At 37.7% G+C, this 27,691-nt stretch overlaps 1 protein-coding gene across 1 annotated transcript in view; it reads right to left on the reverse strand.

The window, feature by feature from the left end:
- Nucleotides 1-27,691, reverse strand: part of RETREG1 (reticulophagy regulator 1) — a gene marked incomplete at both ends in the record, with an annotated part of 57,915 nt that overhangs the window by 21,201 nt on the left and 9,023 nt on the right. The window contains 2 exons of the mRNA XM_079533188.1: nt 24,908-24,938; nt 26,619-26,725. Of these exons, the coding sequence (XP_079389314.1) occupies nt 24,908-24,938; nt 26,619-26,725 (138 nt within the window). The remainder of the gene's footprint in view (nt 1-24,907; nt 24,939-26,618; nt 26,726-27,691) is intronic.

The following is a 27,691-nucleotide window of genomic DNA, read 5'->3' on the forward strand; positions in this document are numbered from 1 at the left end:
AAGACTCCACATATTTGTTGTTCAGCGCTGCTCCTTCACATGGCTTGCTTCTTCCATTAAACAGCTTGGCCTGTTCTTCATATAATGTCAAGCAATTACTACATCCAAAGATCTTCACATAGAAATCTTTTTTGTCCCATGACGAAGCTCAGCAAGACTAGACCTGCTTGCCCTGTGTGAAGCAATAGGAACTGTCGTGGAAATGTGAAAAAAACAAAGCTGGAACAAAAGCTATGCCAGATTAATAATCAACCAGCCAGTATCCACTGTTTGGTACACTGCACTTGATGCACTTCAGGTTATGTAGCACTCAGTGGAAAGTTGCTTAACTTTCAAAACTACAGAGGGACTACGTCCTTTCTTCTTACGTTAATATAAAAGACTTCAAAACAAACTGTAAGATCTAGATTAAAACTTCAAAAATTCCCAAAACAGCACAATGAGAAAACCACGACTTTCAACTGTGTGACTTATATTTACTATGCAAGTATTCGAATTAATAAAATGATCTCAGGGACACCGTGTGTCTGTGAACTTACTTTACTCTTCTCTAGCATTCTCCTTAATTCTTTTCTCCTTTTCCTAAACCCATCTACACCTTTCCTCAGTCTTTTTAAGACATGTACTTAACAGTGTAATAGTACTGAACTTTAAGGAAGGAGGGAGAATAAAAACAGGAATAAAGTTTTCTACTTCTTAATTTCATTAAGTATAAATGTATATTAACTTATTTTATATTTAAAATTATTTGTTCTCTATAAAAATATAAATAGAAGTCCTGTTCTACTCAACAGAGACGTTCCACGCTAAACTATACCCACTTATTCCATCATCCTTTTTTATTTTTCCTACTTGTATGCATAGCTGAGGTAATTACAGCTGTACTTCCTTCTAGATTAACTCAGAGCAACAGAACTACTCAATTCTAAATCTTCTTCAGCAAAAATCTTATCTGTGACAGTTTTACTTTCACATCAAAATTCTGAAGTCTGCCAAGCAGGAAAAGAATCAAAACAAATAAATGAAATCCGCAAACATACAAAAGCAATGTTCAAAGCATAACTGCAGCACTGAAAGAGAAAGCAAAACTAAGTCCCCCTGTGCAACTTTAATTTCTTTTACATGCATTAGGGTACACTTTTACATAGCCACGTACATTTTACTGAGGCACCACCTACTTTTAATACATTTCATGAGCACATTCATAGGCTAAAGAGATGTCTACCCCTGTATTTTAGGATTGGAACTTGCTGCAATCCATGCTGCTAAAGTACTACTGTGGACTGTTCATTTTTTCTGCCCCTCTGCTCCCTGTGAGGAGCTGCAGCTGCCATCAGGACTCCCCTCAGCTCCTCTGCTCTGCGCTGAGCACACCCAGGAGCCTCAGTTGCTCTTCACACGTCTTTCCACCTAGGCCCTTCCCCATCCTCACAGCCCTCCTTTGGACACTCTCTACAGCTTGATGTCCTTCCTACAATGTGCACCCAACCCGCACGCAGTGCTGGAGGTGAGGCTGCACAGCACATTGCAGAGGGGACAGCCGCTACCCCCGCCCTGCTGGCAGTGCTGGGCCTGGTGCACCCCAGGTATGGTTGGCTCTCTGGGCTGCCAGGGCACGCTGCTGGTTCATAATTTACTTTTATGATTCCTTGGAACTCTTCACATGTCCTCAGTGAGGAAAGGAGGATATTATCACCTTACTTATTTATTGATGGAAATATTAGGTTCAGAAGTGTCTACTAAACGAGTACCTAACCAAGATGTCAAGGGTCAGTTACTTCGAAAGCAGAGCATTTATAAGACACGTTGATACTCATGGACTAGCTTCTACCGAGTTTAGTGCTCATTGCTTTTGCAAGCCAGACTTTAGAACATGTGAAGATGTAATTTGCTCCAGTGTAATAACACTAAAATATTTTACGAAGTTTCACAAAGACAACTATCTAGAAAATTCACCACAAATTTTTTATTAGTCTTAAGTTTTCCATACCTAAGGGAATGAGAGCTTGTACTGACTAAGCTGGAGACCTCCATCAGATAGGGCTCCAAACTATTTCACAACTGTATGAGATAAAACAACTTTCCAATACTCTTGGATGGGACAGCAGCAGGTGAACAAAAGCACTGCACTGAATCTATTCGAAGGCTATCTCGCATTTTCAGCTAAGTACAAAACTGCAGCTCAGGGAAAAAACACATTTCTGTTCTCCATACATTCTTCTAGACCTCACCTCATGGCTCAAGAGACTCCTGAGCCAGCTGCAAAGACTGGATTTTTAACTCTCCTCAGTAGGTTTCAATAGGTAGAATTTCGTAAAGTTGTGCAGCAAGGCCTTCTGTACTTTACTTACACTCTATTCAAAAAAATCACCAACTTTGTCTGTTCTGAACTAGCCACCTCCAGCTTCAAGTGATTTCTAGGAATATGTCTAGAACAGGTAAAGAACAGCAATCTCTCATTAGCTTTTCACAGCTATTAAGGTGAGGTTGTGAGGTGGAATTGCCTAGAAGAGAGCTTGTATGAGAATAGTTAAAAATCATTTTAAAACATTTCCAGCATGGAAAACTCAAGTGACTGGAGAGAACAGAACTGAGGAGAGAAAAGTTCTCCCCTATTCATGGGCATTTTCAAGGAGGCTCTTACTTCCTGGCTTAGTTGCAGCTCATGCTACAAGTTTCTGAAACACACAGGACTTTGCTCAGTTCTCCATGTTCCTTTTACTCCTTTTTGCCATCTCCAAGATCTCACCCAATGTGACTAATCAATCCCTGCTCCTCTCAGCAGTCTCCATCCTGGTCTTGCCATGTCTTAGTTCTCACATCCAGCATTTTTTTTCTTTTTATTTTTCTATCCTTGGCTCCACTGGTTCCTAAACAGAAGGAACAACAACTTCACTCTTTAGTGAACACTTCTACCAGACTGTGCTCCTTCTTAAAGGAATATGAAAACTCTTGACTTGAAATCAAAAGGAAATACTACTGATTGTGTTCTGCTTTCTGTCAGCCTATCCAGACTGAAAAGACATACTTTGCTTATTTGCTTCTAGCATACAAGCAGTACCCTGCCATCAAACATCCTCACTGTTCTTTTCCTTGTTCTTCCCTATATATACTATACATATATATATATATATATACACACACACACACACACACACACTATAAACAGTGTAAGATGGTAGAGATCAGAAACATATGCTGTTATTTCAGGTGAATACATACCACTGATTTACATCATGCTAAAAGTGTTTTTTTGTTCTTGGTTTCTGTACCTTTCATAGCAGCTCTATTTTTTCTTCCCTTTTTTTTTTTTTCCAATTGCTTATTTGACATTTTTGTAGAATAATTCATTACGATACAAATATCTCATTTCTGAATGTTCTGAATAGCCAGTACAGAATAAGTAATTTTCTTCAGGAATTCGGAATTACTTCTTCCCTTACAGATGCTTTTTTGACTTTATCAGTCATCCCTTCACATAAATTCCCTTGTTTTTATACTTCAAAGAACAGAGTTAAGAAGCAAGATTTCCAAAAGAGCTGCCTTTCCTCAACAGTGTTATATTTAACCAGTCATCTTTTTGTTTTGTTTCTTTCAATATTCCACATTTGCCTTGTACAGACCACAGCTCCCTCCAGGTGACCCCTATAAACCTTTTTTTTTTTTTTTTTTTTTTTTTTTAATTGCATATAACCACTAATGTCTCAGTATAGAATTTACATAGTAAAGCTGGTAGTTCAACTGTTTCATCTTGGAATTCCTTCAGAGCTGTAACTGTATTTGTTTTTTTTTGTTGTTCTATTTGATTACCATCTTCAGAGGCTGCAATTTGCTGTACATCCTTTGATATACCCCTTAAAGAAGGTCAGTATTGTGGAAACCACCTCTGTGGTGAACACAAATAGATAATCCATGAAGTTCTTCTGTAATGGCCAAATCTCTGAATTTTCCTTTTCTACTTGATCATCTACTGACACAAAAAAGCGTCTCTGAAAGATATCCTGCTCCTGATGTGTTAACAGGACTACGGAGTTTACTATATTTGCTGAGTACACTAATCATCACATTTTTACCCTTTTTGCAAGTTGATCCTCAAACTCTGCCAGCCTCGATTATTGTATTATTTTTTACTAATTACTGTATATGTATTTTTACACATAGCTTTCCAGAGCACAATCTTCTTTATTTTATTTGGAGAACTTTAAGAATCAAGCCTTACTTCTGTTCATCTACATGACCCTGTTTTTGTTTTTTTTTTTAAGTAAAGAAACTTCATGTAGACCTTCCTCAGTACTTTCTTGATAGTTGGTAACTGTTCTGTTTGCCTATGCCTATTAAGATAATCCCAAAGATGTTCTGGAACATAGTTCTGATGCTAGTTTGACATAATAGTTGATCAAGGATTCCTAGACATTTTGTTCTTGCCTTTGACTTGGACTGAACATGTATTGTAATCATCAAGTAAATGCCCTCACCAAATCGTGAAATTTACTTTTTACAGATAGAAATCAAATATTTCAAAGGAAGTTACCATCAAGAAAAGTAAGTATATGTCTTTGTCAGAGACAAGACAAGCAGCCTTACTGAGTAGCCGAGAGGATCACAAATGCTGTGGGATGCACTGTTTTACATACTGGACATGCTCAAGGACTTTAGCACATAATTGAAAGACAGTATACTATCCACGTGGAATGTGAAGGGGACAATCTGGCAGTATTTCACATGGACTGTAAGCCTACAAATATTTTAGTATGCTTCAGCTGCCCACCAGCTCCAGAACTAGACAACTCCTGATGCTTTCCGTGTCTCTCCTCATCTGTAAGGACAGTGAGACGGTGCTTTCAGTGTATGAGCCTGCTCTAATTATTCAACTGCGGGTGAGTCTCATTTCTAGTAAAATTGATGGAAAATAATGAACATTGTACTGTACCCTTAAAAACGTAAAAAAAAACAAACAAAACAACCTCAACTGACTCAAAGCAAAAATAAAATTACAAAAAGAATACAGTTTAGATCAGATTTCCAGAAGAAATGAAAAGTCTAGCTTTTCACTTTTGTATACAGCTCAGGCTGGTATTATTTTCAGCAAGAATCTGAAAGCATGTTTAGGATTTTTGTACATTTATGCATTTATATACAAACCCAGAAAGTATTTTATCAATTTGAAATGCACACCCAATTTTCACATATTTTCAACATCCAAATACGCTGAATGATACCAATCCCAATCTTTTCTATCTAAATCCAATTCAAAACTGGATATAGAATTGTAGAATTGAGTTGGAAGGAACCTTTAAAGATCATCTAGTCCAACTCCTGCAATGAACAATGATCTACAGCTAGATCAGGTTGCTCAGATCCTGGTGCAGCCTGACCTTGAATGTTTCCAGAGACAGGGCTTCCTTCTGTGGACAACCTGTTCCAGTGCCTCATCACCCTTATTATAAAAATCTTTTTCTTTCTCTGCAATCTAAATCTCCTCTCCTTTAATTTGAAACCATTTCCCCTTGTCCTATCACAACAGACCCTGTCAATAAGTCTATCTCTTCTTTCGTATAGTCCCTCTTTAGATAGTGAAGGGCCACTCTCAGGTCTCCCTGGAGCCTTCTTTTCTCCAGTTTGAACAGCTCCAGCTCTCTCTGCCTTGTCCTCATAGGAGAGGTGTTCCATCCCTCGGATCCTTTTTCTGGCCCTTCTCTGGATGTGCTCTAAAAAACCCACATCTTTCCTGTACCACATCTGGATACAGTAGTACAGGTGAGACCTCACCAGTGCAGAGCAGAGGGGCAAGGTCACCTCCTTTACCCTGCTGGCCATACTTTTGATGCAGCCCAGGATACAGTTGTGAGGCTGTGAGGGCACACTGCTGACTCACATCCAGCTTGCCATCCACAAGTACCCCATGTCCTTTTTCACAGAGCAGGGCTCTATCATTACATCCCCCAGCTTGTACTGAGAGTGGGGTTTGCCATGACTGAGGTGCGAGATGTACTTGGATTCGTTGAACCTCATGAGGCTTGCCTAGGCTCACAGCTCCAGTCTGCTTAGGTCTTTCTCAACGGCATGCTGTCCCTCAGGCACGTTACCTGCACCACACTGCATGGTGTCATCCTCAATAATCACTTATCACTGATCTCCACGCAGGCACTGAACCAATGGCCACCACTCCCTGGGTACAGTATTGCGATCAGTTCCTCATCCATTGAACTGTTCAGCCACGTTTATTGTATTTAATTAGCTTTGTTTTGGTAGAATCATAGAATGAGAAGGTTGGAAAGGACCTACAAGATCCTCTAGTCCAACCACCCTTCCATCACCATTACTACCACAGCTACTAAACCATATCTCGTAGCTCCTCATCCAGATGCCTCCAACACTGCCAGGGTCAGCAACTCCACCACCTCCCTGGGCAGGCCATTCCAGTGCCTGACCACTCTCTGAGAAAAAAAGTCTAATCTAAATCTGCTCTGGTGCAACTTGTGGCCATTCCCTTGGGTCCTGTTCACTGCCTGGGAGAAGAGGCCAAACCTCTCCTCATCACAACCTCCATTAAGGAAGTTGTAGAGTGCAATGAGGTCCAATGAGGTCTCCCCTGAGGCTTCTCTTCTCCAGACTAAGCAATCCCAGCTCCTCAGCCGCTCTTCATAGGATTTGTGCTCCAGACCCTCACCAGTTTTGTTGCCCTTCTCTGGACATGCTCCATGGCCTTAATGTCTTTTTTGTAGTGAGGGGCCCAAAACTGAACACAGTACTCAAGGTGTGGCCTCACCAGTGCTGAGTACAGAGGGATGATCACCTCCCTGCTCCTGCTGGCCACACTATTTCTAATGCAGGCCAGGATGCCATTGGACCACCTGGGCACACTGCCGGCTCATGTTCGGCTGAGCATCAACCAACACCCCCAGGTCCCTTTCCTTTTCACAGTCATCCAGCCACTCAGCCTCAAGCCTGTAGTGCTGGATGGGGTTATTGTGGCCAAAGTGCAGGACCTGGCACTCGGCCTTGTTGAACCTCTTCCCATTCACCTCAGCCCAGTGAACCAGCTTATCTAGATCCCTCTGAAGGGCCCCCCTACCTTCAGGTAGATCAACACCACCTCTCAACTTGGCGTCATCTGCAAACTTACTGAGGGTGCACTCAATGCCCTGATCTAGGTCATCAATAAAGATATTAAACAAGATGGGCCTCAGTAACAACCCCTGTGGGACACCACTTCTAACAGGTTGCCAGCTGCCATTAATCAGTACCCATTAGGCACAGCCCTCTAGCCAGTTTCTTGCTCAAAGAAGGGTATATACCTGTCCAGGCTACGGGCAGCCAGTTTCCTCAGGAGAATTCTGTGAGATACCATGTCAAAGGCTTTGCTGAAGTCTAGGTAGATTACATCAACAGTCTTTCCCTTGTCTACCAGTCTGGTCACCCAGTCGTAGAAGGAGATGAGGTTGGTCAAGCATGATTGTAAGCCTTTCGTACAAGCACAAATGAAAAATTATCAAGGTAGATCTGCTGAACATATGAAATTCTTTGCTAGAGTATTATATCAGGTATGACCTCAATCTGGTAAGCAGTGTTTTGAAAAAAAAAAAACTTAAGACATCTACACACAAAGCAGAGTTTTGCACTTCCCTATATATGAGACTAGAAATGAAAAAGATCTTTCAATAGAAGAACTACAAAAGTAAAGAAATTAAGTACTCGGGAATTTTTTTTTCTCCTCATGGAATCCTGTTTATTAAGCAGGACTCCTCCTTCATATCTAGATGAAATAACAAATTGTTACAGCATTTTTAAAATCATAAGCTGCATATTCAGGATAACAAAACAAAAATCAACATTAAGGTTTGACTGAAAAAAAAAAAAAAGACACAACATTCACAAAGGTAAACATGAGATCATATTACACATGCAAAAAATATTTACTCAGCAGAACAAAGCATATGAATATGTATTTTTAAAGAGCTACAAAAAATGGGATATGAAAGCAACATGACTATTTAACAAACACCAAAACCTGACTTGTATGAGAAACAATGAATTGTCATGAGATATTAGTGGTTCATCATAAAGCATGCACACAGCAGAGTGCATGAGACTATTTCCAAGTTTTTCTTAACATAAGCAAAAAGGAGAGTTAAAAGAAGAAAGTCTTCAGCAGTATTTAAAAAGCATTTTAGTCACATGAAGGTAACAAATCTTCCTCTTGTACAAATGTGATAGGTCATGCTAGATTTATGTGACGAACAGAGAAGAGCTAGAGACAGAGTGGTGTAACATCTTACCACTAAGGGTGAAAATCTCAACTGCCTTGGGACTTTTTGACCATGGGATCCTGTTAAACAACTATAAAGGAAACATATTTGGGAGAAAAAAAAATTCATCATATGTCACCTTTCAATTGAATATTCTTTTCTGATTTTTTTCCCAGATGACTTTTTACATACTCTCATGAAATTACTGTTTTACTATATATCACATTTCCAATTTCCCTAAAACCTGAAAGGCCTACAAAGGTACTTATGTTCATCTACATTCGTGATCTGTAATTTAGTTAAGTCACATTAAAATGCAAATTCTTTGCTAGGCACATACAGTACTCAAGATTTTGAGACCTCCCTCTCCACCTGTTTCTCTTGGCAATCTGAATAGCTTATTCTCAGAAATTGTTTTCTTCCCTTCCTGCAAAGAGGCGAACCCTACGTATGCACACAGACCAAACAGCAAGATACCCAAACAATGAAATCAGCTTGCACTGGGCCAATCGATACAGGCTAAAAAATAGTTAAGAACACGTGAAGATTTCTAGGTATTTTTTAGAAGTGTTGATGCAAAGATAGCACAACTCTGAGAATTTTTGACTTATAATGTAACTATTAAACACACCACAAAACATGAAAGAAGCAGGCTGCTAGTATGCTACCAAGAAAAAGAACATTTAGAAGACATTTTTCTATGTAAATAAATTCAGAAAGTAAAAACTCACTCAAAATCATATACTAACAAATGCTTACATCTAAACGATTTTGTTTATTTGCTAGCAGTTTGCTAAGAGCAAGTTTTGATATTGGTATTCAATAATGAAGAGGAAGAAGAGTTGTCCATCTAATTATATCATTTATTCTTAGATGCAACGTAAGAAAATCTCCCCAGAGAGTGGTTAGTGCAATTGCAAGCCATAACTAGATCAAAGTTCAGGTCACAAGCCCTCAATCAGACACTGCAAACTTTAGGATGAATCACTGCAGAACTCCATGTACTGCAATGGATGCACAGAACGTACTTACATATTGATCATTTCCATTGACATCAACCCTATTCTTATGCCTCTGCTCAATGAGCCAAAGTTGTTGATTAATATTCAAGATTCTCTGCCAGATTTTTTTCTTAGCTAGCTTGGTTCTTCTGGTTGCCCTTTAGGGCATCCTTTTTTTAACATCTACATCATGAAAGTGAGACAGAAAGTGAGACAGCTTCCCAAATCATTCTGCTAATTTTTCTCATCTATTTACTACCTATTTATTGGTTTACTATGTGACAGAAGATAAAGACTCTTTAATATGTCTGAAGTTAAAATAATAACATTCTCTCCCTATAAAGAGCTTTTTCATTTGAGTTATTTAGTCTCACTGTGGCAAACTTATGAAACTGAGCAACAGAGACAAAAAAAAAAGAAATTATTAAGATTGTGACTCAGTTTAAGGCCAGATTTTATCTGATGGATCACTTAGTAATTTGTATGCTACTAATCACTATTGTCCAACTTCAATATATGTAACAGCACATTAGCAAACCTATTGTATTAAAATAAAAACAAGGACATGTAAGTTTATAATATAGCATTAAAGTTTTTACCATTTTAAACAGATCTGAGACCACTTGTCATTTCAGAAGGGATACACTTGTGGTTGCAGAGCAATAAAAAAAAAAAAAACAAAAAAAAAAAAACAGAAAAATACGGGAACTCCTCACTCACCACAGCAGAGCTGTGCCAGATGAAAAGTAAAAAGACGCGTAAAGTTTTCAAATGCTAACACCAAAATGTAAAGAAAATACTCTTGAATTACACTGCAGAGGGTGTAATTCAGGGTAAGAGAGGCAATAATAAGAAATAATATCAGAAATACAGTCGACTGAGAAATGGTATGCTTCATGTGATGTACACATGTGTACAACTGCAGACTGAATAGGATGGTTAATTCTGAGATTCGCTGATGGAAACAAAACTACCTTTATTCTTGCTTGATTGGTGCCTAATTTCTTAGTGGAGTTTCTCCAAAGCAAATATTTGTCAAACAGCAATACTTCTGCTCTTTTAGTATCCAGCTCTTAAGTGAAATAACTGCAAAATTTACATCTTTGAAGGCCAATAAAGCCTTCATGCAAAAAATACAGCCAAGATTGCAAGAGAAATCAACCCCTTCTGCAATGACACCCTCCCTCAAAAACCTAAACTTACACCATTTTGGGGATGATGAAAGTCAAGAAACATTCAGCCCAGGAGCAATGATAAATACAGAGCTGCAGCCTGGCTTTTTTGTAACCAAGCACACAGGCAGATCTGCAGTTGAGCAGAATACCAAGCTAGTTGTGTGAATGCTGCCAGAGCACTCAGCCACAAGTGCTGAAATGATAACCCTTAGCCCTGCCTTAAAAAGATCATAATGAGGATGACATTTTGCTGAGAGGCTGAGAATGTTATCAGGAAGCCAAATTAAGTCAGTTATCAAGACTTTTCTCCCAAAGCATAAAAGAATGAAAACTTCCCCGTTCTTTTCCCATTCATTTTTATTTAAATCCATACCATAAGGGCTCTTTAAAGAACACCTTGCTTTGCAAGGCAAGATAGCAGTTTCTATCCCCATTTCTACCTCATTTCTCATGGAAGTCTATAGATTTCAAAAGAAATAATTCATTAAGCTGTAGAAAATCTTTTCAATTGTATGCTTTCCTGTCAGAATACTAAAGAATTAGGCTTTAAACTTAGAAGTTACACACATGCTTGTATTTATATACATTTCTACTCAGATGCATAAAAGCAAGTTCTTAGATACATTTTGACCATGCACCTTGTATGGATTTGTTGGTAAGAACACAGCCAAAAACTGAGCAGTAGCTATCTCACACACCCTTTTGGCATTTGTGAGACTTCAACAGTTATTTACAATTCATTCAAAAATTAAATACAGAAATAAATAGATGTATTTATTTAAGTTTTTGGTGACATTTAGGTAGCTGCTTATTTTGTCAATGAAAAGTCAAAGGTTATAACATGCTTAACAAGGCTACCCAACAGGTAAGTTGGGTCAGCTTATGGTCTGTCTAGCCCTGTACTCTGTCTTTAAGAGTTGCCAAAATTGAATACCTGAGGATGCCCAAAGAACAGAATAAGATGCAGGATAATACGCAACGACACACCAATAAAACAAAACACAGCCTTCATTAATCTGTAGGTCAGGGACTTCCAAAGCCAGAGGTGGTGAATTTGTATTTAAAAAGCCTTCACAGAACTGCCCTGTAATTTGTACTTTTAGTCCACATATAGATCTACTTTTCACAACAATCCCGTGTCAAGGATTTCCAAAGCTTTCTTGAATTTATTTTCTTAACCTCCTGCTTGCTATTTTATGTTCCCTCATTCCAATACTGGGAGAGAAAAGACATGTTTCTTAGGATATCTTAGAGAACCCTTTTTCTCCTTAATTAATCTTTCTCCTTAATTATTCATTTTCCAACAAGTATGGAGCTAGTTCCTGTCTTTGCTCAATGTTGTTGTTCTATCCAGGAATTTTTGCACTTCTCACACTTTTTTTTTTTTTTTTTTTTTTTTTTAGGAGGCAGCACATTAGATTTGTTTGCCATTTTGCTGTGTAAGAAACATTGAGGGACCTTCAGAAATTCTTCAAAGTAAATTCTTGTCCTTATTTCCTTGAACAACTTGCTTACACCTGGCTATCTGCCTTTTTGGGATGACTTACGAACACGTTTAACAGAATGCTACCACCCCACACTGCTGAAGGACTCATCTGACCATTCAGTAGCTCAAACACTACATATTCTCATCTCTATTTCCTATATTCCATATGATTATTCTTTTCTTTTTCTTTTTCTTTTTTAATACACAGCAGAGTCCTCTCTCAAACTGCAGAGTTGCTTATTTGCTTTTAGAGTGAAACACAGCTAATGCCTATTGGAAATTCAGCTGGTCTACTTCAAATTCTACCCAGCATTCAGTCAGTTTTCATCTGCAATTTTTAACAGATTTTTAAATACTTCCGTCATTTTAAAATATTTCTACTACTTTCATACTGGACATTTTTATATTTATTGTGAAATTTTCTTAACAATTATTGACACTAGTAAAAATACTGGACTACAGTAATGTCAATGGCCACAGCTATGTCACTTATGTCTTAACTGTACTACTAATCAAAGCTCTTAATTAGAAAAGGCTTAAAAATTTAAAGAGTACTGTTCTCCTTATATAAAATCTTAGATGGGAAAAGGAAGTGTGTGTCATACAGTGCTTTGAATACAACACACAATTGGACTTCAGAGAACTTTCAAGTTTTTGCACTACAGTAAACATTTATCTCTGAAAATTTTTGTTAAGCTGAGCAAGTCTGACCACCCGTATTCAGGAGAGGAGATACCTGCCCTGAGAATGGAAACAATGAACATATACCACCCTCTGTTTTCCTTAGTGTAAAAAAGACAGACATGCAGCTTGAGAGCTGATTTCCATTGATACTTAGACTCTGACTAAAGCATTTAGGAATAGAAGCAAAAAAAAAAAAAAATTTAGGCAGCAAATGTATTTTGGTCAGTTAACGTGAAACAACTCTCCTGCTAGTAAGAAAAAAGAAAGCAGAGTCAAGGAAGAAATATCATAAGGCTCGTTTCAAAACAGCTGAGCTGTTTTACTCAACTGTGTGTTGAAACACCTAAAAGAATACGTTACTCCGCTGATAGGCTCACATGCTTCGACAAAACTGCGTGCCAGGACATTCCTTACTAAATTAGTGACTAATCAGATGTTGCGCTGGGAAACACATCCTCACGTGTTACAACAAACACGTCTGCAACATCAAAAAAATAGAAGAGCCAATGACTATAAGTTCTTATGTCCTCGGTAAATAATTTCCATCATGCGTTTGAAACCTAATGCCTGTATTTGGCAAACCAGATGCAATTAAAGGTCAAAACCTTATTGCTATATAAACTCAACTACACTTATGCTGGTCTTACTTCTGATTGCCATCGTTCTAAAGGTTCTGTGCAACAAAGCCCTCTTCCTTCCACAGCAACATCCAGTATGTATTTATAAATGCCTAGTTTCAATACTCAGAAGAGTTGTAAGAAACATTTATTGAGTTCTCAAACTAACTGAAGTTGACTTCGCCCCCCCTCCTCCTTCCCCCCTCTTCTTACCCTCCAATTTTCCATCCACCTTTCAAATTATTTAGAATTTGAATATTTGGCAGTAGTTCACCCAGAAGGGCTGTTGGGGACCTGCCTATTTTCTCTTTGTAAAATATTCTTGCAGCATTTAGGAAGCCTACTGCTAATGGAAAACTCCGTAATTCTACACTCTTTACAACCTGTGTTTTTGCTGTTGAATTATAAAGCAGTACAAAATATTACTTAAATAATCCAGTTTATCAAATCACATACAATAGTACAGAAAAGCAAACTTCCTAAGCAGAAAAATGAGGCACAGATTCAATGATTTGTGTCTCAAAGTTTGCTAAAACTGTGTCTGCAGAATAACCTGAAGACTGCTGAAATCAATGCTCAGGGTCAGCCCACAGAACAATTTATGCACAGAACCATTTATATACATACATTCTCATAATCACTTTTGCTGATCCACATGGCAAGTAAAATTATGTTTGGTATCAACTGGCACAAGCAAATGCCTATGATAAATAAACTTACGTCAGAGTTAGGGCTTTGATTTGGTAGCCTTTTTATACAGGGAACAAACCTTTATTTTCTCTGAAAATAATAAAATAACAAAGGCAACACTTCTTCCTATGGGAAACGGGTAATTTAGAACAATATTGAATGAAGAAAAAAGCTAATTGCACTTGTAGCAGAAAAGTATCTTTCACATTTTTGTTTAGCATAACCCATACCATTTGCTTTTCAAGCAGTCTTGATATTATTATATCAAAATATATATAATATGGCTAAGCTTGCTAACTGTTATGGGATTTTATTCCAATATGTCACTTGTTTCTGAAAAGCAACTCCAGAACTAAACAGTCCATTTTTCTGAATCCTAAAAGTAGCATCTCTATTTAGAGTAACACTGGGGGCTCCCTGAATGTTATAGTTTATAAATACCCTTTAAGATGACAAGTCAAATGACTTCAGGATTGCAAGTTATCTCTCACAGTTGTTCAACTGTTAAAATGGAAAGTGGTAAGAATAGAATAAAAATATCCATGGTGAAAATGTTACATGTGCAATGGAATAAACATAGAGAATAGGGCACATGAACACTGCCATTAATCTTTTCACTTACATTTACTCTCTACCCTTTAAAAAGGTCAGTATTGTGAACCCTGCTGATGAGCAATACATCACTCTGTTCAAAGCTCCACGGTGATCAGAAATGCAGTCTCCCCCTCATGAGCTGTCTCACACTTACTGCAATGATATTCTCTAGATCAGGTGTTAATCATTCCAAAGAACCCTTCCTAGTAATAAAGAACCTCTTAAAAATATATACGAGGCAAAAAAAAAAAAAAAAAAAGAAAGAAAAAAAAGAAGAGCATTTCTTTTGCAAACAGAACAAATCCCTGAGGCAAGCAAGCATGCTCAATAACTGTTTAGCAATCAAAAAGGCTGTTCCTATTTGGACTGTTGTCCAGACACAGAATATATGGTGTAACTCTGCAAAGAGTCACAAAAGTGATATTTTGGCTATTTCAGTTTTCTGTTGTGTTTAATGAGGTGTGGTACCTTGTAATCCTAACACAACACCGCTGCTTGTTAACCATTTCAACAACACAACAACATGCAATTACGGTTCATCTTTCTAGAAAAATGGATGATATGTTTTACTAAATCTGCCTGAGCTCTCTTTGATTCTTTAAAATAGAAATAGCCTTACTGACTCTGGGAGTTCGGAGCTGCCCTGAAAAAGGATATTCTTCAACAGAAATTGACTTCTAATTTACAGCATCTGCAATGCTTTGGAATACATCAGCTTCAAAACAATTAAAAGACTGTGCTCCAACTAGTAACCTAATTTTTGTATATCAATATACAGCTACTTCTGCATACACACACCTACAAATTGCAACACATTCAATATGGATCTCCACCATAAATTAGAAAATCCTATTTGAATCCTATTCATTCAAATATCTTTTTGGTGTAAGAATAAATACTCTGGGTGAGAGCTGAAGCAGGGAATTGCAAGCACTTCCTTACAGAATGCTGCAGTTGTATCCATCTATTCCCCTGTCTGAGCCTAGTAGGAAGTACATTACAACCCTTCAAAAGACAGTTTATAACTTGAGGCTGAGTTCAACACTTGACTAGAAGTCCATTTGTCTAAGAAAGAATACTACTTTTTGGCTGATGTTTTTACAAAAGTATGTTTAAACCTTCTGGATCTTTCAGCTGGAAGGATCTTTATCTAAGATATGAGGGGGCTTTGTCACTTCCCCCAAGTACACTTCATTTCAAGTTTCACTTTCTAATAGAGGAAATACATCTCATTCACGACTCCGGGCGTGTTTTTCTATAATACTATTTAGGCCAGCGGCCAAAATAAGCTACTCTTCTCTACCCTGCCTCTGAAGCACACCATAATAAACTCTATCAACAGAAAAGAGTAAAAAATAAAATAAAATAAAATAAAGCAAAGGACTATATACTACAAGTGCAGTAATACTCAAATTTGACAGCAACATATTTAAGTGTGTGCTTGAAGCTGATAATTTCCAAGGAATTTTGAATAAGTAGGAAAAGTGCGAGAGATGCTATACTTAGCAAACAGAATTCAGTATTTCTCAGAAAGCCGTTCTACTCAAAAATGGTCTGTGAACAACATCGGCTTCAATTCAGGAAGTATTTTCCCTTTCTTCTATTCATTTGACACTCTTTGAGTGGCTCTTGCACCCCAGAACAAGTAAAGTAAATAACTATTTCAGAGATCCTTCAAAACATACAAAAAGACACAGCACCAGCAGTTCTCTACAGTTTTCAAGATGCAGTTTTCCTACTGCGATGTTCACAATCTTAAGAAATCATTCCGTGAAGATGGGACAGATCAATATTTTAAGAGAAGTTTTCAGTTTTCACCTATGACTAAAGTTCTTCCTACGAAGCCAGCACAAGAGAGAGCACATTTTATTTACCCTATAGTGAGATTTCTAAAGCTTTCTCTCGTGCTGAGAAATACTGCTGATAATATTGCCGTGTCAGTGTGTAACATCAAAGTACTAAAAAGTGAAAACCTCCAAACTCCCTTGCTGAAAACTTGGCAAAATACAGGCAACTGGATGTTTTTGCAATGGATATTCTTGCACTATACAAGAGAGCAAATTCAACTGCAGGATCGCCATACTTGCTCTTGCCTAAGACAGAAGAGTAGATGTAGGCATCTGCTTTTGAGCTAGTGCAAGTGGAGAAAGGGACAAGTGGCACAGGAGAGCTCCACAGCAACTAGCCATTCTAACAGTTTTATCTGTCTGAATCTCTGGTTCATTTCCTCACCCACCTCTTCCCTGTAATTGACTGTGTTCATTTTATTGCTGTTCCTTCAACTCATCCATTTCTAGAAGCTGTTCTGTTTTCTTAATTCTGGAATTAAGCTGATGTAAAAAATACAAAAATCAAAACAACTTGGGAGGTTGCATTTTTTCCTCACTGGTGATAATATGGGTATTATGAGACGTGCCAGCGAGAATGAAACAGCAATCTCAGAATTGGGTCAGCTCAGAATTAGCACTTCTTAGGTTCACAACGTACAAAGTCTCCTAGCTGCACTCATAGACACCTTTAACAGAACTGCTTTTTTGGCACAGTAGATCCATAAACATTCTTACAAATAATTGAAAGGTGACTATAGCACCACACTTACTCAAAAAATTAAATATGAAGTAGAGCTGACTTTACTGTATGTTATAAATTGCTGAAGAAAGGCTGACTTAGCCTTATGTAAAGTGATGAATAAAGGCTGTATTTCCACTCTCTCATCATTACAAAGCAAGCATTTTTTCAACTGAGTGCAATAGTTCATTTCTATCAATGAGTAACAAAGGAAATTAATTACTGAGTCACATTTGCACAGGATGTAGCATACCCTGCAGTCTGCAAAGACTGTATTTATGTTAGGTACTCATTTCACACATTCAATCACTGATGCAGTGACTTCACATGAATAAAAGTATTTAAAATCTAGTTTATTTAAGCACAGTAAGAATACATACATGTCTTACGGTGCTGGTGCTCAGATGACCTATTTTTCAACACAAGGCAGACTGACAAAATGATAGGTATAAGGATTTTTGGAAGCCTCCATGTGAAATTTCCTGTTCCACACTATTTCTCCTGATTTATTCAGAAAATAACATTCGTTATTCGATATAAAAAAGAATGTTTCAGCAATTAGAAACAATTAATGAAATTTCCTGTCAACAGGAGTTGTGAGACCAAGAAACAACTGTCAAACCAGACTATGCAAACTACTCCTCTGCATCTTTATATTTTATTTAAAGATCTGTCCAAAAACGCTTTCGCTATCAGAAGAACAGGGGGAAAAAAAAAAAAAAAAAAAAAAAAAAAAAAAAATCAGAAGTAAGCAAAGGTAACCTCCTCCTTTGTATCTCAGTCCTGCAAAATCAAACGATATGTAAACATGTAGATCTGTCAGAGCTCTCTAAATAGCTTGCAATAGTCTCTAGATAACCCTTGATAATTTTGACTACAAGTAGGCAATATGTTCAGAAATATTATCAGAGGAAAGGAAGGAGTAAAGTGTTTATCCAAGAACCGTGTTGCCCATATGCAATCCCCACAAGGTAACACATTCTATTGAAAAGCCATACCAAAGGGCAGATATCAGAAACGCCCCGTTATATGAGCTGATGTGTCCTTAGTATTTTCCTGCAATATCTGTTCTAATCTTTCAAATGTCTGAGAGGAAATATCCTGGGAGGAGTGGCAGAAACTACAGAGGACAGAATGAGGGTTCAAGAAGGTGCTTGGACTGGAATATGCCAGGAAACCAATCAACCAGTCAAACTCATCAAGGAAGTATGATATTTGATAAGACAAATGGATGAATGCAAAAACAAGAATACAAAACAAGCACTATAGAGAAAAAGGAGAATGTTCACAACAGAATCTAAGCTACTCGAGTTCTTTGCAATAGTTTTAGAGAAAATAAATCTATGCCTGGAATGTATTTGCAAGATACAGCATAATTGATTTCTTATAACTGACAATGACAAGGCCTTGGTTTGGGGCATCATGGTAGGAAATATATGGATGCTATGAGACAAGCAACATAAACCATAAGTTTCTGAAAGCCTAACTCATAAATCAGGAAATATCAAATTGGGGTAATGGAATGTATCTTAGCAAAAAAAAAGTTAAAGAAACTCCAGTAAAATTCCCCTGGTCCCTCGTTTCAGCCAGTACTTCTCAGAAGTTACTCCCTTTCTTGCCACCACAAGAATGCATCAGCTTTATTTTTTAGCTGATAGAGACAGAAGGCTAGTTAGGCTTACTTAAGGAAGTACGCCACGTTTGTTTGGTGGCCAGGCAATTCCAGCATTTTTATTCTTATTTATTCCGTGCATTCTGTATAATGAAAAGTGTTTTGCTCCTGGAGATGAGAGAGAGGAAAATGCCTGTTGTGGCTAAGGCAGAATCACGTTGCAGACAAAGCACTAGAGAACCACAGGATGCGGATCTGACTTCAAAAGTTCTCAAGTTACTTTCACTGTGAGAAGAGATCAGTTGGATACAAGCATTACTTCTGGAAAACACACACAAAAACTAACCAAAGAAACAAACTCAGCCAAATAACCTAACCACTGCCAAAGGGATAGAGAACATTTGCAAAGGTTGCAACATCTCCTACGTTTCCCCTCCCCTTAAAGAAGAACCTATCAACTAAAAAACAGGGACATGTGTAGGAAAATGTATTCAATGTTTTCCAGACTTCAAGAGCGACTCTTCTGCCAAAGTTATAACCTTCCTATTAAATCTGTATTACTTTTCATTTCTGTAGGAAAACTTAATGCACAAAATATTAGGAAAAGCTGATTTTGTAGTTTACCAAATGTAAAAATAAACTCTGGAGAACACTCTACCTGAGAACAAAAGGAACAATTTGGAAACATCCAGCTAGGAAGTAGGAAAAAGATCATGCAGTATAAAAACAAAAATTCAAGTTTTTATAACGTCTATCTTTTTTATACAATCTGCAGGTGCTTGACCATTCACATATAATGAATTTCTGTGATTTGGGAAAAAAAAAAACATGCAAGCTACTATCTGAATTTTGACAATGCATTATTTAAAAGAGAAGATAATTACCTTTTTATATTTGAACAGAACAGCAGCTCCTGTATAAATAACATCTGTTTGAAATGCAAATAAAACACTATTTTCATTTGCTAAGACTGTAGTTCCACAGGTATGTATCCATTCTCTGTAGGATGCAAACCACTTCTTACATGAAGAACATCTGGGAAAGTCATACTTGTAAGCAGAACTTTTTGAGGTATAATGACTAGCTTTTATTCAGCTATGCATACTTTTCAACATAAACTGTTACAAACATACGAGCTAAGAGAAAAGAACACTTCATAAAATATTAGGAGTGGAAGCCTATGATTACACCTGATTCGTTCAGAATACACTGAAACAAAAAAGGCAATATTTGCATTCTGAAGCCTAATTTTATTTCTTAGACTATAGCCTGCGTGCCCTTAAGTTGTGGGTCTGTTTTTGTTTGGTTTGGTTGGTTTTCTTGGTTTGTTTTTTAAATCTGTTAACAGACTTAATGCAGCTGAGTACTGCCATGTGAAGAACAGATTTAGTCCAGATGATCAAACCAAGACCAAAGGTTTTAGCAACAGAAACTGATACTCTTAGTCCGGTTTCAGTACTGACACAGAGGTGACTGGCCTTGGTTTACTTTAGCTTTGTTATTACCTTCAGCATCAAGGAGATTAATTAACACGCACAAAACAAAAGCATTTCTGTAACAACCTTGATTCTGTTTAGATTTCCTAATGGAAATCTCTTATTTCCTCTTATTTCCTAATCTGCTAATCTTCAGATGGATCTTTTACAAACACCCTGAAGGAAAGAACACTCATCTTGATATATGATTAAGTATATCCTCAAAGTCTCAAGAGTGATCTGAAGACAGAATCATACTGTGCGGGATAATCATTTCAGAGAAACTGTCTGCATACATAGAGGTAGAAGTAAATCCAGTCCCTGGGCTTGCTTTGTCAGCCCCTACAGCTTTTATGTCTGTGTATGGCATTCCAGCACATTACTGCAAGAGATACAGCAATGCATCGTTCTAACATGACATCCTTAAGATCAACAAGCCTTTAGAACAACAGGAAATACTGACACAAAACCTTATGCTCCTTGTCATCTCACCTAGGTGTACAGCATATTGAAGGGAAACAAAAGTTACCATTAAGGCATAACGTGCCTGTAGGCTGATTAGGTATCTCATTTAGGATAAGACAAATCATGTTATGTGTCTCACAAAGTATTTCCACTCTTCTCAATTGATCATAGAAAAATAGGTAGACTAGATACAAAAACATTCACTGAATTAATCTCAGGCTATCTTAAACCAATGCAGCAGGCAAAGCATATGATAATCAGAGGTACGTAATGCCTCAGACACAATAAATGAAGCACATTCTCAGTGTACAGAATAGACCTTCACATGTGCTCTAACCCTTATAATACAGACAAACTTCTACACACTGGGTTAACACAAGTGTAAAATTTATGCAGGTCAACAGATGAACCCAGGGCTTAGAGAGTTACAGTCTGAATTTGAAGTTGCTTTACCAAGGAAGGGATGCAGCATCTGCTAGCCCAGAAATGGATACAGTTGCCTATCAAGTAATGACACTTGTTGGCCTGCAAGTGAATAGCAATCTTGACACTTTGGGAGGTCATATCTATCACCACAGCAAACTCTTAGGAAAGAAGTGTCTGAATGAGGGACTGCAGGGGTGGCAAAAGACAGGAGAGTTCTGGACAAGAGCTTCCATATGTCTGTATGCTTCTGCCAGCAGGGGTACTGTCTAAGAAAAATCCAGGATGGCTAACTACAGAGCAGAGTCTCACAATAAGCTCATGTTTTTCAGCATGGAGCACTAAGCTGCTTCAGTTACTAGTTAGAAGCACCAACCAAGACGTGCCTTTTCGATTGCAGCATTCCTTTGTTTCCTTACAGAAGTCTAAATCTTGACTGGTCTGATAAAACAGAACAGCAACGGATACTGTTCAGGATGCTGTGTATTCTTAGTTTTCCCTTCCCTTGGGAGCACATGGGAATGTGCAAGTCCATCTGACAGGCAAGCACCACTCACGGAGGAAAGCATCTTCTCATTTGAAATCAGAGCCAGGAGAACCCTCCTAGACAACTGGAAGTAGGTTCAGATACAGAATGCACTGAGAAAAGTTCAGAATGAGATCTCATCCTTATTTGGTTTGAAAATTTTTAACTCCATACGATATTAAAAGACTCTATTACAAACAAAAGTCCCATGTCTCCTTACACAGACACGTTGTAACTGGGAGACTGCTAGCATTCCCATTGGAAGCAGGGCAATGATAAAGAAGAAAGGCCATGTCACTCTACCTAGTCAGCAGTGCTCAATAAAGATAAAGCAGAACTGAAAGCAAATGCAGCAAATCAACAGTAACTCTGCTGAAGGACTCTTAATGCTTAGTTCAGTGCTTAGAGTGTACCTGCAGCAGAAGGGATATGCAATATAGATGAACGTTGAAAAAAAAATGCAAGTATCAGAACAAAGATAATTAATCATCCAATTTCAAATGATCACAACGGTTAACTGCAAACATAAAGCCTTAAAGCATGCCATTTTACTCCTAAAATCCTCATAAAGCTGTGCCACCATGTGTGAAACATCACAATGATACTAGGTTTTAAAAACAGAATTGCATAACACCAAGCACTATTTTTTCCGTTGTAAGAACACATGACTGTGCTCAGAAACAGCAAACATGGTAACTACTTAAAAACCAACACCTTTAGGACACAGCGGCACCTGAGATCACACTGTAATGGTACTGAGTATCACACAGAATCATGTCAAGAGAGAAATAAAATCAGGAACATAAAGGTAAAAAAAAGAAGGAATTCATGAAAGGTAAAAAGGAATTAAATAAGATCATGTTACACTGTGTTACAAAAAGCAGCATATTTAGGATTGTGAAAAATCTCTGAGCATCTACTGTAAAACTTACATAAACAAAAACTATATCCTAAAATTGCGACTAAGTTTCAAAAGCAATGCCTTACAAAGGAGGCATGACTTTCAGAGCAGCCCTCATACTTGCAAGGACTTCCTCTCACGCTGCATGACTTCTTGGTCTTGGTAAGAGCATTTTATGAGACCTTGCTGAAAGCCTAATAGGAAATCCAGGTTAATTTTCATGAATATCAGCGTCCATCTGCAGTACCGTTGACTCTTTGAAAGTACAGAAGATTTGTGATGTGATTAAGAAATTCTGCTTGCTGTCCCCTAGTGCACAGTACAGCACACATACATGTCCTTCACTAAATTTTCTGACCATTTGCACAGAACAAATTTGTCTTTACTGACATTTTGTATTACTCTGTCATACGTTCTCTAAAAATAGATGCTTCTTTAGACACTTCACAATCCTCTGGTGTTAAGGTGGCTTTGAGAGCTTAACACCAGAAGTGAAATTTCAACTGCTGCACCCTAACGTTAAGTTATGTGCTCACATAAAGACTGCATTTGTTTGCAGTGTGGGTGCAGTATGGGGTCTTTTTTTTTTTTTTTGCTTTGTTTTTTTGCTGAATGCCTGTTACTGGGTTGAAATTAACTGTTTTTAAGCACTGGGGCCGGGGCTTCACTGCTCTTTGTTTTCTTTGGGCTTGGACATGAAAGACCATTTTCATGTTAGCTTACAAGGACTGTTTCAAAAGTAAATCCTTCTATTTTATGATATTGGCCCACAAGGTTAGAGGCAGATGTTGGTGGAACGGTAGTAGAGGCTGAACATTCCCACCAAAATTCCATTAGGTTTTGTTGCTGTGTGACACATGGCAGCAGAGGGGCAGCTGGACAAAATGGCGCCTGACATGAAAGCGCATGTGAAGCAAAGGTACATCATGGAATTCCTCCATCCAAAAAAAAAAAAAAAAAAAAAAAAGCACACCTATTGACATTCACTGACACTTGCTGAATGTTTATGGAGACCAAGAAGTGGAAGCAAGCACAGTGAGGTGGAGACTGGTATGTTTCTGCAGTGGCAACAATGACTTGAAAAACAAGCCGTATTCTGGACAGCCATGCACAACTGCCATACCAGGAAATGAAGAGTTCTTGTTGATAACTAGTGACAATGCATAGCTAAAGGTGATGACTATGCTGAAAACAGTGTATTGTAGCTGAGAATTTGCTCTATCAAATAGTGTTGCGCTCTTTTCACACTTGTACTTTCCATGGCAATAAAAGGAAGGCATTACTTTCAGACCAACCTACATAAAACTAAAATACAATTTTGAACTGTCTGGGTAAAATTCTGGGGCAAGAGGTAAGCAGTATGATGGGTCTCTGTACTATGCTAAATGATTCTAGTAAAGAGGAAGATCAACTGCAAAGAATCGCAGAACTTCAACGATATATTTGCCAAAAGACACAAATCACTGAATCACAGAATGGCCAAGGCTGAAAGGGACCTCAAGGATCATGAACATCCAACCTCCCTGCCACAGACAGGGCCACCAACCTCCCCATTTAATACTAGACCAGGCTGCCCAGGAAAATAGAAGTAAACATAGAAGTATTCCCATGAAATAGAGGTAAATGCAAAGAGACTCATCCTGAAAAAGGAACCTTAAATACTACACAGACATTAAGGTGCCCATTGTTATATGTCCATGTAAACATCAATTCGGTGCTCAGTAGAGGTTAAAAAAGCCAATCTAACATTAGGATTTATTATGAGGGCATTTTTATTCTAATGCATAGTCCAAGGTCTTCAAGCTAAACAACTGTGAACTCTGTCCCCATATCATCAACATGACAGAAATGGAAGAAAAGTCACAAAAGGCACAATGAAGACACCAAAGCTACAAAGAGCCTCTGTTCTCATAATAATTAAATTTGTGGTCTTCGCAGAACAGGATTAAAGTTTATGAAGATGCAGATTGCTACAGAGTATTAACAAAGTGTGATTGTTTACAAATTCTTCCAACCAAAAAAGAAAAGGTAGACTGGGATTAAGATGCTATAATTATGTAGTAGCAAACAAGCACAAGGCTATGTGTATCCCTTACAAACCATGAAATTCAGCCATGGGCCTCCACACTAGATGATGTTGTGAATACCAAAAGCAAATACCGACTCCCAGAAACCACAGAACATGATAATCCTGTTGAGAAAAAGCATTTCTAGAAGTACTTGACACACTGATGTATTCTTTAATACAATTAAAATCAGAAAAAATAATTTGGAGAGTTATTAGAACTGGAACAAACAATAACAAACTTAGAAAAAATACTAAAATAATCCAGTTTCTATTTTAATTACAGGGAAAGTACACTCTTAAATTCAAGATTAAAAGATTAATTATAAGAAAAGATGATATCAAATAAGCAGCATATTAAAAATAATGTACCTACTTGTCAGTGATGCTCCTCCAAAGCTGTGCACCTGCAACAATGAGAACATAAGATGATTTACAATGCAGTAAAACAGAAATCACACATAGTTTTTTTCTTTTTTATTTGTAGAAATGTGAAAATTTGGGATAAAATGACTAAGGAAGTCTTCACAACAGTTAAAACCAGAGTAACAATTGTGAGAAAACTTATTTTTTTTCCGTAAACTTAACATACCAGTTTAAATATTAATGAATAGATTTTAGCTACATTTCCACACAGGAGGAGGAGATAATCAACATGGCTCTTGCTTTACAACTACAAACTGACAATCACTGTCTACATTCCTTACAATCCTGTACTAATCTTGCCATCTAGTGGCTAGCTGGAACTGTCATCCTGGGAAGAACTGCTTTTGCTGTTTGGAGTGACAATTATTTTCAAATCACTACAAGAAGAAATAATTCTACTCTATTCGTTCAATAGCTACCCATGAAATTTGTGTTCAAAAAAAATAAACAAAAAACACTGACAGCACTGTACGTAAGTGGCATAAAATAATCATTCTGTGAGCATAAAGCTGGGAAACAGAGGTCTTCCCGCTTTCACCTCTCCGATGAACGGTTGAATAATCCCATTGAAATTGAAGTGAATGCCAGATAAAGGCAGGCTGGTATTCCCACTCTGCCAGCTTGGTAAATATTGGTACATCTTGCATTTGGCCAATATAAAAACATTAGTTAGCAGTAACAGCTAAAAGACAACTTGTGTAAATCACCACCTTCTGACTGGTGGGTTACTCAATGTTAGAGGTAACTTATACAACACTGAGTCTGAAAATCTAATTAAGATAAGTTTCTTAAGTTGCCCTCTAAGCAAGCAGGTAGCAGAACAGCAATTAAGATTCTGGAGAAGGCAGTGACAATGAACAATATTTCAAAAAAGTTTCTGAATAACTGCTGTAACTTAGCAGGGAACAACAGGCTGGGGAAGTCAAAAATGAAAAGACAGCATATTGCAGAGGAATACTGTGCATCTCTGATGTTATTTCCTGCATTCCCTAATGATTTTTCAAACACCCTGCATGGGATTCAACATCAAAGAACAAACAATATGTCACTTCAAAAAACGTTCCTATAACATGAAGTACAAGAGATGCCAATCACTTTGCCAAAGAATTTTCAAGATGGTAATGAAGTATAAGACAAAATAAATTAAAAACAAACAAACAACAACATAAAGAACAGACAATCAGCCAATAACTATTAATCTCTTTCAAACTTGGTACTATTCACATAAGAGTTTTTATGCACGGACACTGCAGTGGAAACTGGAAAAAAAAACTTTCACTTATTTCAATTGTGAAAAAAATAAGTCACTTTGCAACCTATTTCCAAAGTTGACTGATTCCTATCTGGTCTCCCAAACCTTCCAATAGTGATCTAGTGTATAGTCAGAAGAAACAGGAACTTTTAGGGAAACAATGTAATTTCAGATCAAGCAGCTGAGAGGCAAGAATGATTGATATACTCAAGCTGAAACAAGTCTCACAGCACCCTGCTTATAAAACATAGAAGAACTTCATGGAAAATGGTAACAGATCATCATAGATTACATCTAGTATTTCTGCAATAATCCTAGTATCATAATATTAGAGTAGGTTTAATAATGTACTAATATGCCATAAAACACAAGTGTTAAAGAAAGGAGTTACATCTCTATACTGCCTTACCTTTTATCCTAGATAACACCAAATCCTTTATTATCTGTAGAACCAGCAGTCCAAGTATTATGAGAGAGGTCAGATGATACAATCTCCAAGGGGTCAATGCAACAAACCTGGAATGTTAAGAAAAAATAAACACTGAATTCTTGTGAACTGACTGGAATTACATAAAAGCTTACAGGTGTTGTTAGTATTGAGAATAAAAAGAGAAAATTGACTAATCTGACATGAATCAAATTCAGTTTCTTCCTGCAGTGCTTTCCCAGGAAGCAAACACTAAAAGCTCCAAGCACAACAGGCTCATAGAATCATAGAATCATAGAATCACCAAGGTTGGAAAAGACCTAACAGATCATCCAGTCCAACCGTTCACCTATTCCCAATAGCTCCCACTAAACCATGTCCCTCAACACAACATCCAGTCTTTCCTTGAACACCCCCAGGCTCGGTGACTCCACCACCTCCCTGGGCAGTCCATTCCAGTGCCTGACCACCCTTTCTGAAAAGTAATACTTCCTCATGTCCAGCCTGAATCTCCCCTGCTGTAGCTTGAAGCCATTCCCTCTGGTCCTATCACTAATGACACGAGAGAAGAGGCCGACCCCCAGCTCACTACAACCTCCCTTCAGGAAGTTATAGAGAGCAATGAGATCTCCCCATTTATCCATACATTGAGTTTTTAGTAAATTTTTTTCCGCACTTTTATCTAAGCACAGCTGAAATATACAAAACAGAGTATTTTCATTACTGCATAAGAAGCAGTACTTTTAAAATCAATTTAGGTTTTATTAACATAATTTTTTTTTTTTTTAATTCACACACAGCAGAAGTTAAACATTTCCTTGTGTTTCTTACAGGACCTAACTTCACAGCAGATTCTTATACAAATGATTCTTTCAAATGGGAAGATGAAGTAAAACCATGTCATTCATAGCACAATAGCCCAACTTGTCCTCAGAATGAGCTTTTGTGATTTTTGTTCTTCATTACAGAAAGTTTTTACAACATGCACAGTTGAGTCAAAGAGACCCAGACTCACAAGAGATCATCGATAATCTCATGCACTGCTGCCACAGGTG

This window comes from Tetrao urogallus (assembly GCF_951394365.1).
Source record: "Tetrao urogallus genome assembly, chromosome: 3".
NCBI lineage: Eukaryota > Metazoa > Chordata > Aves > Galliformes > Phasianidae > Tetrao > Tetrao urogallus.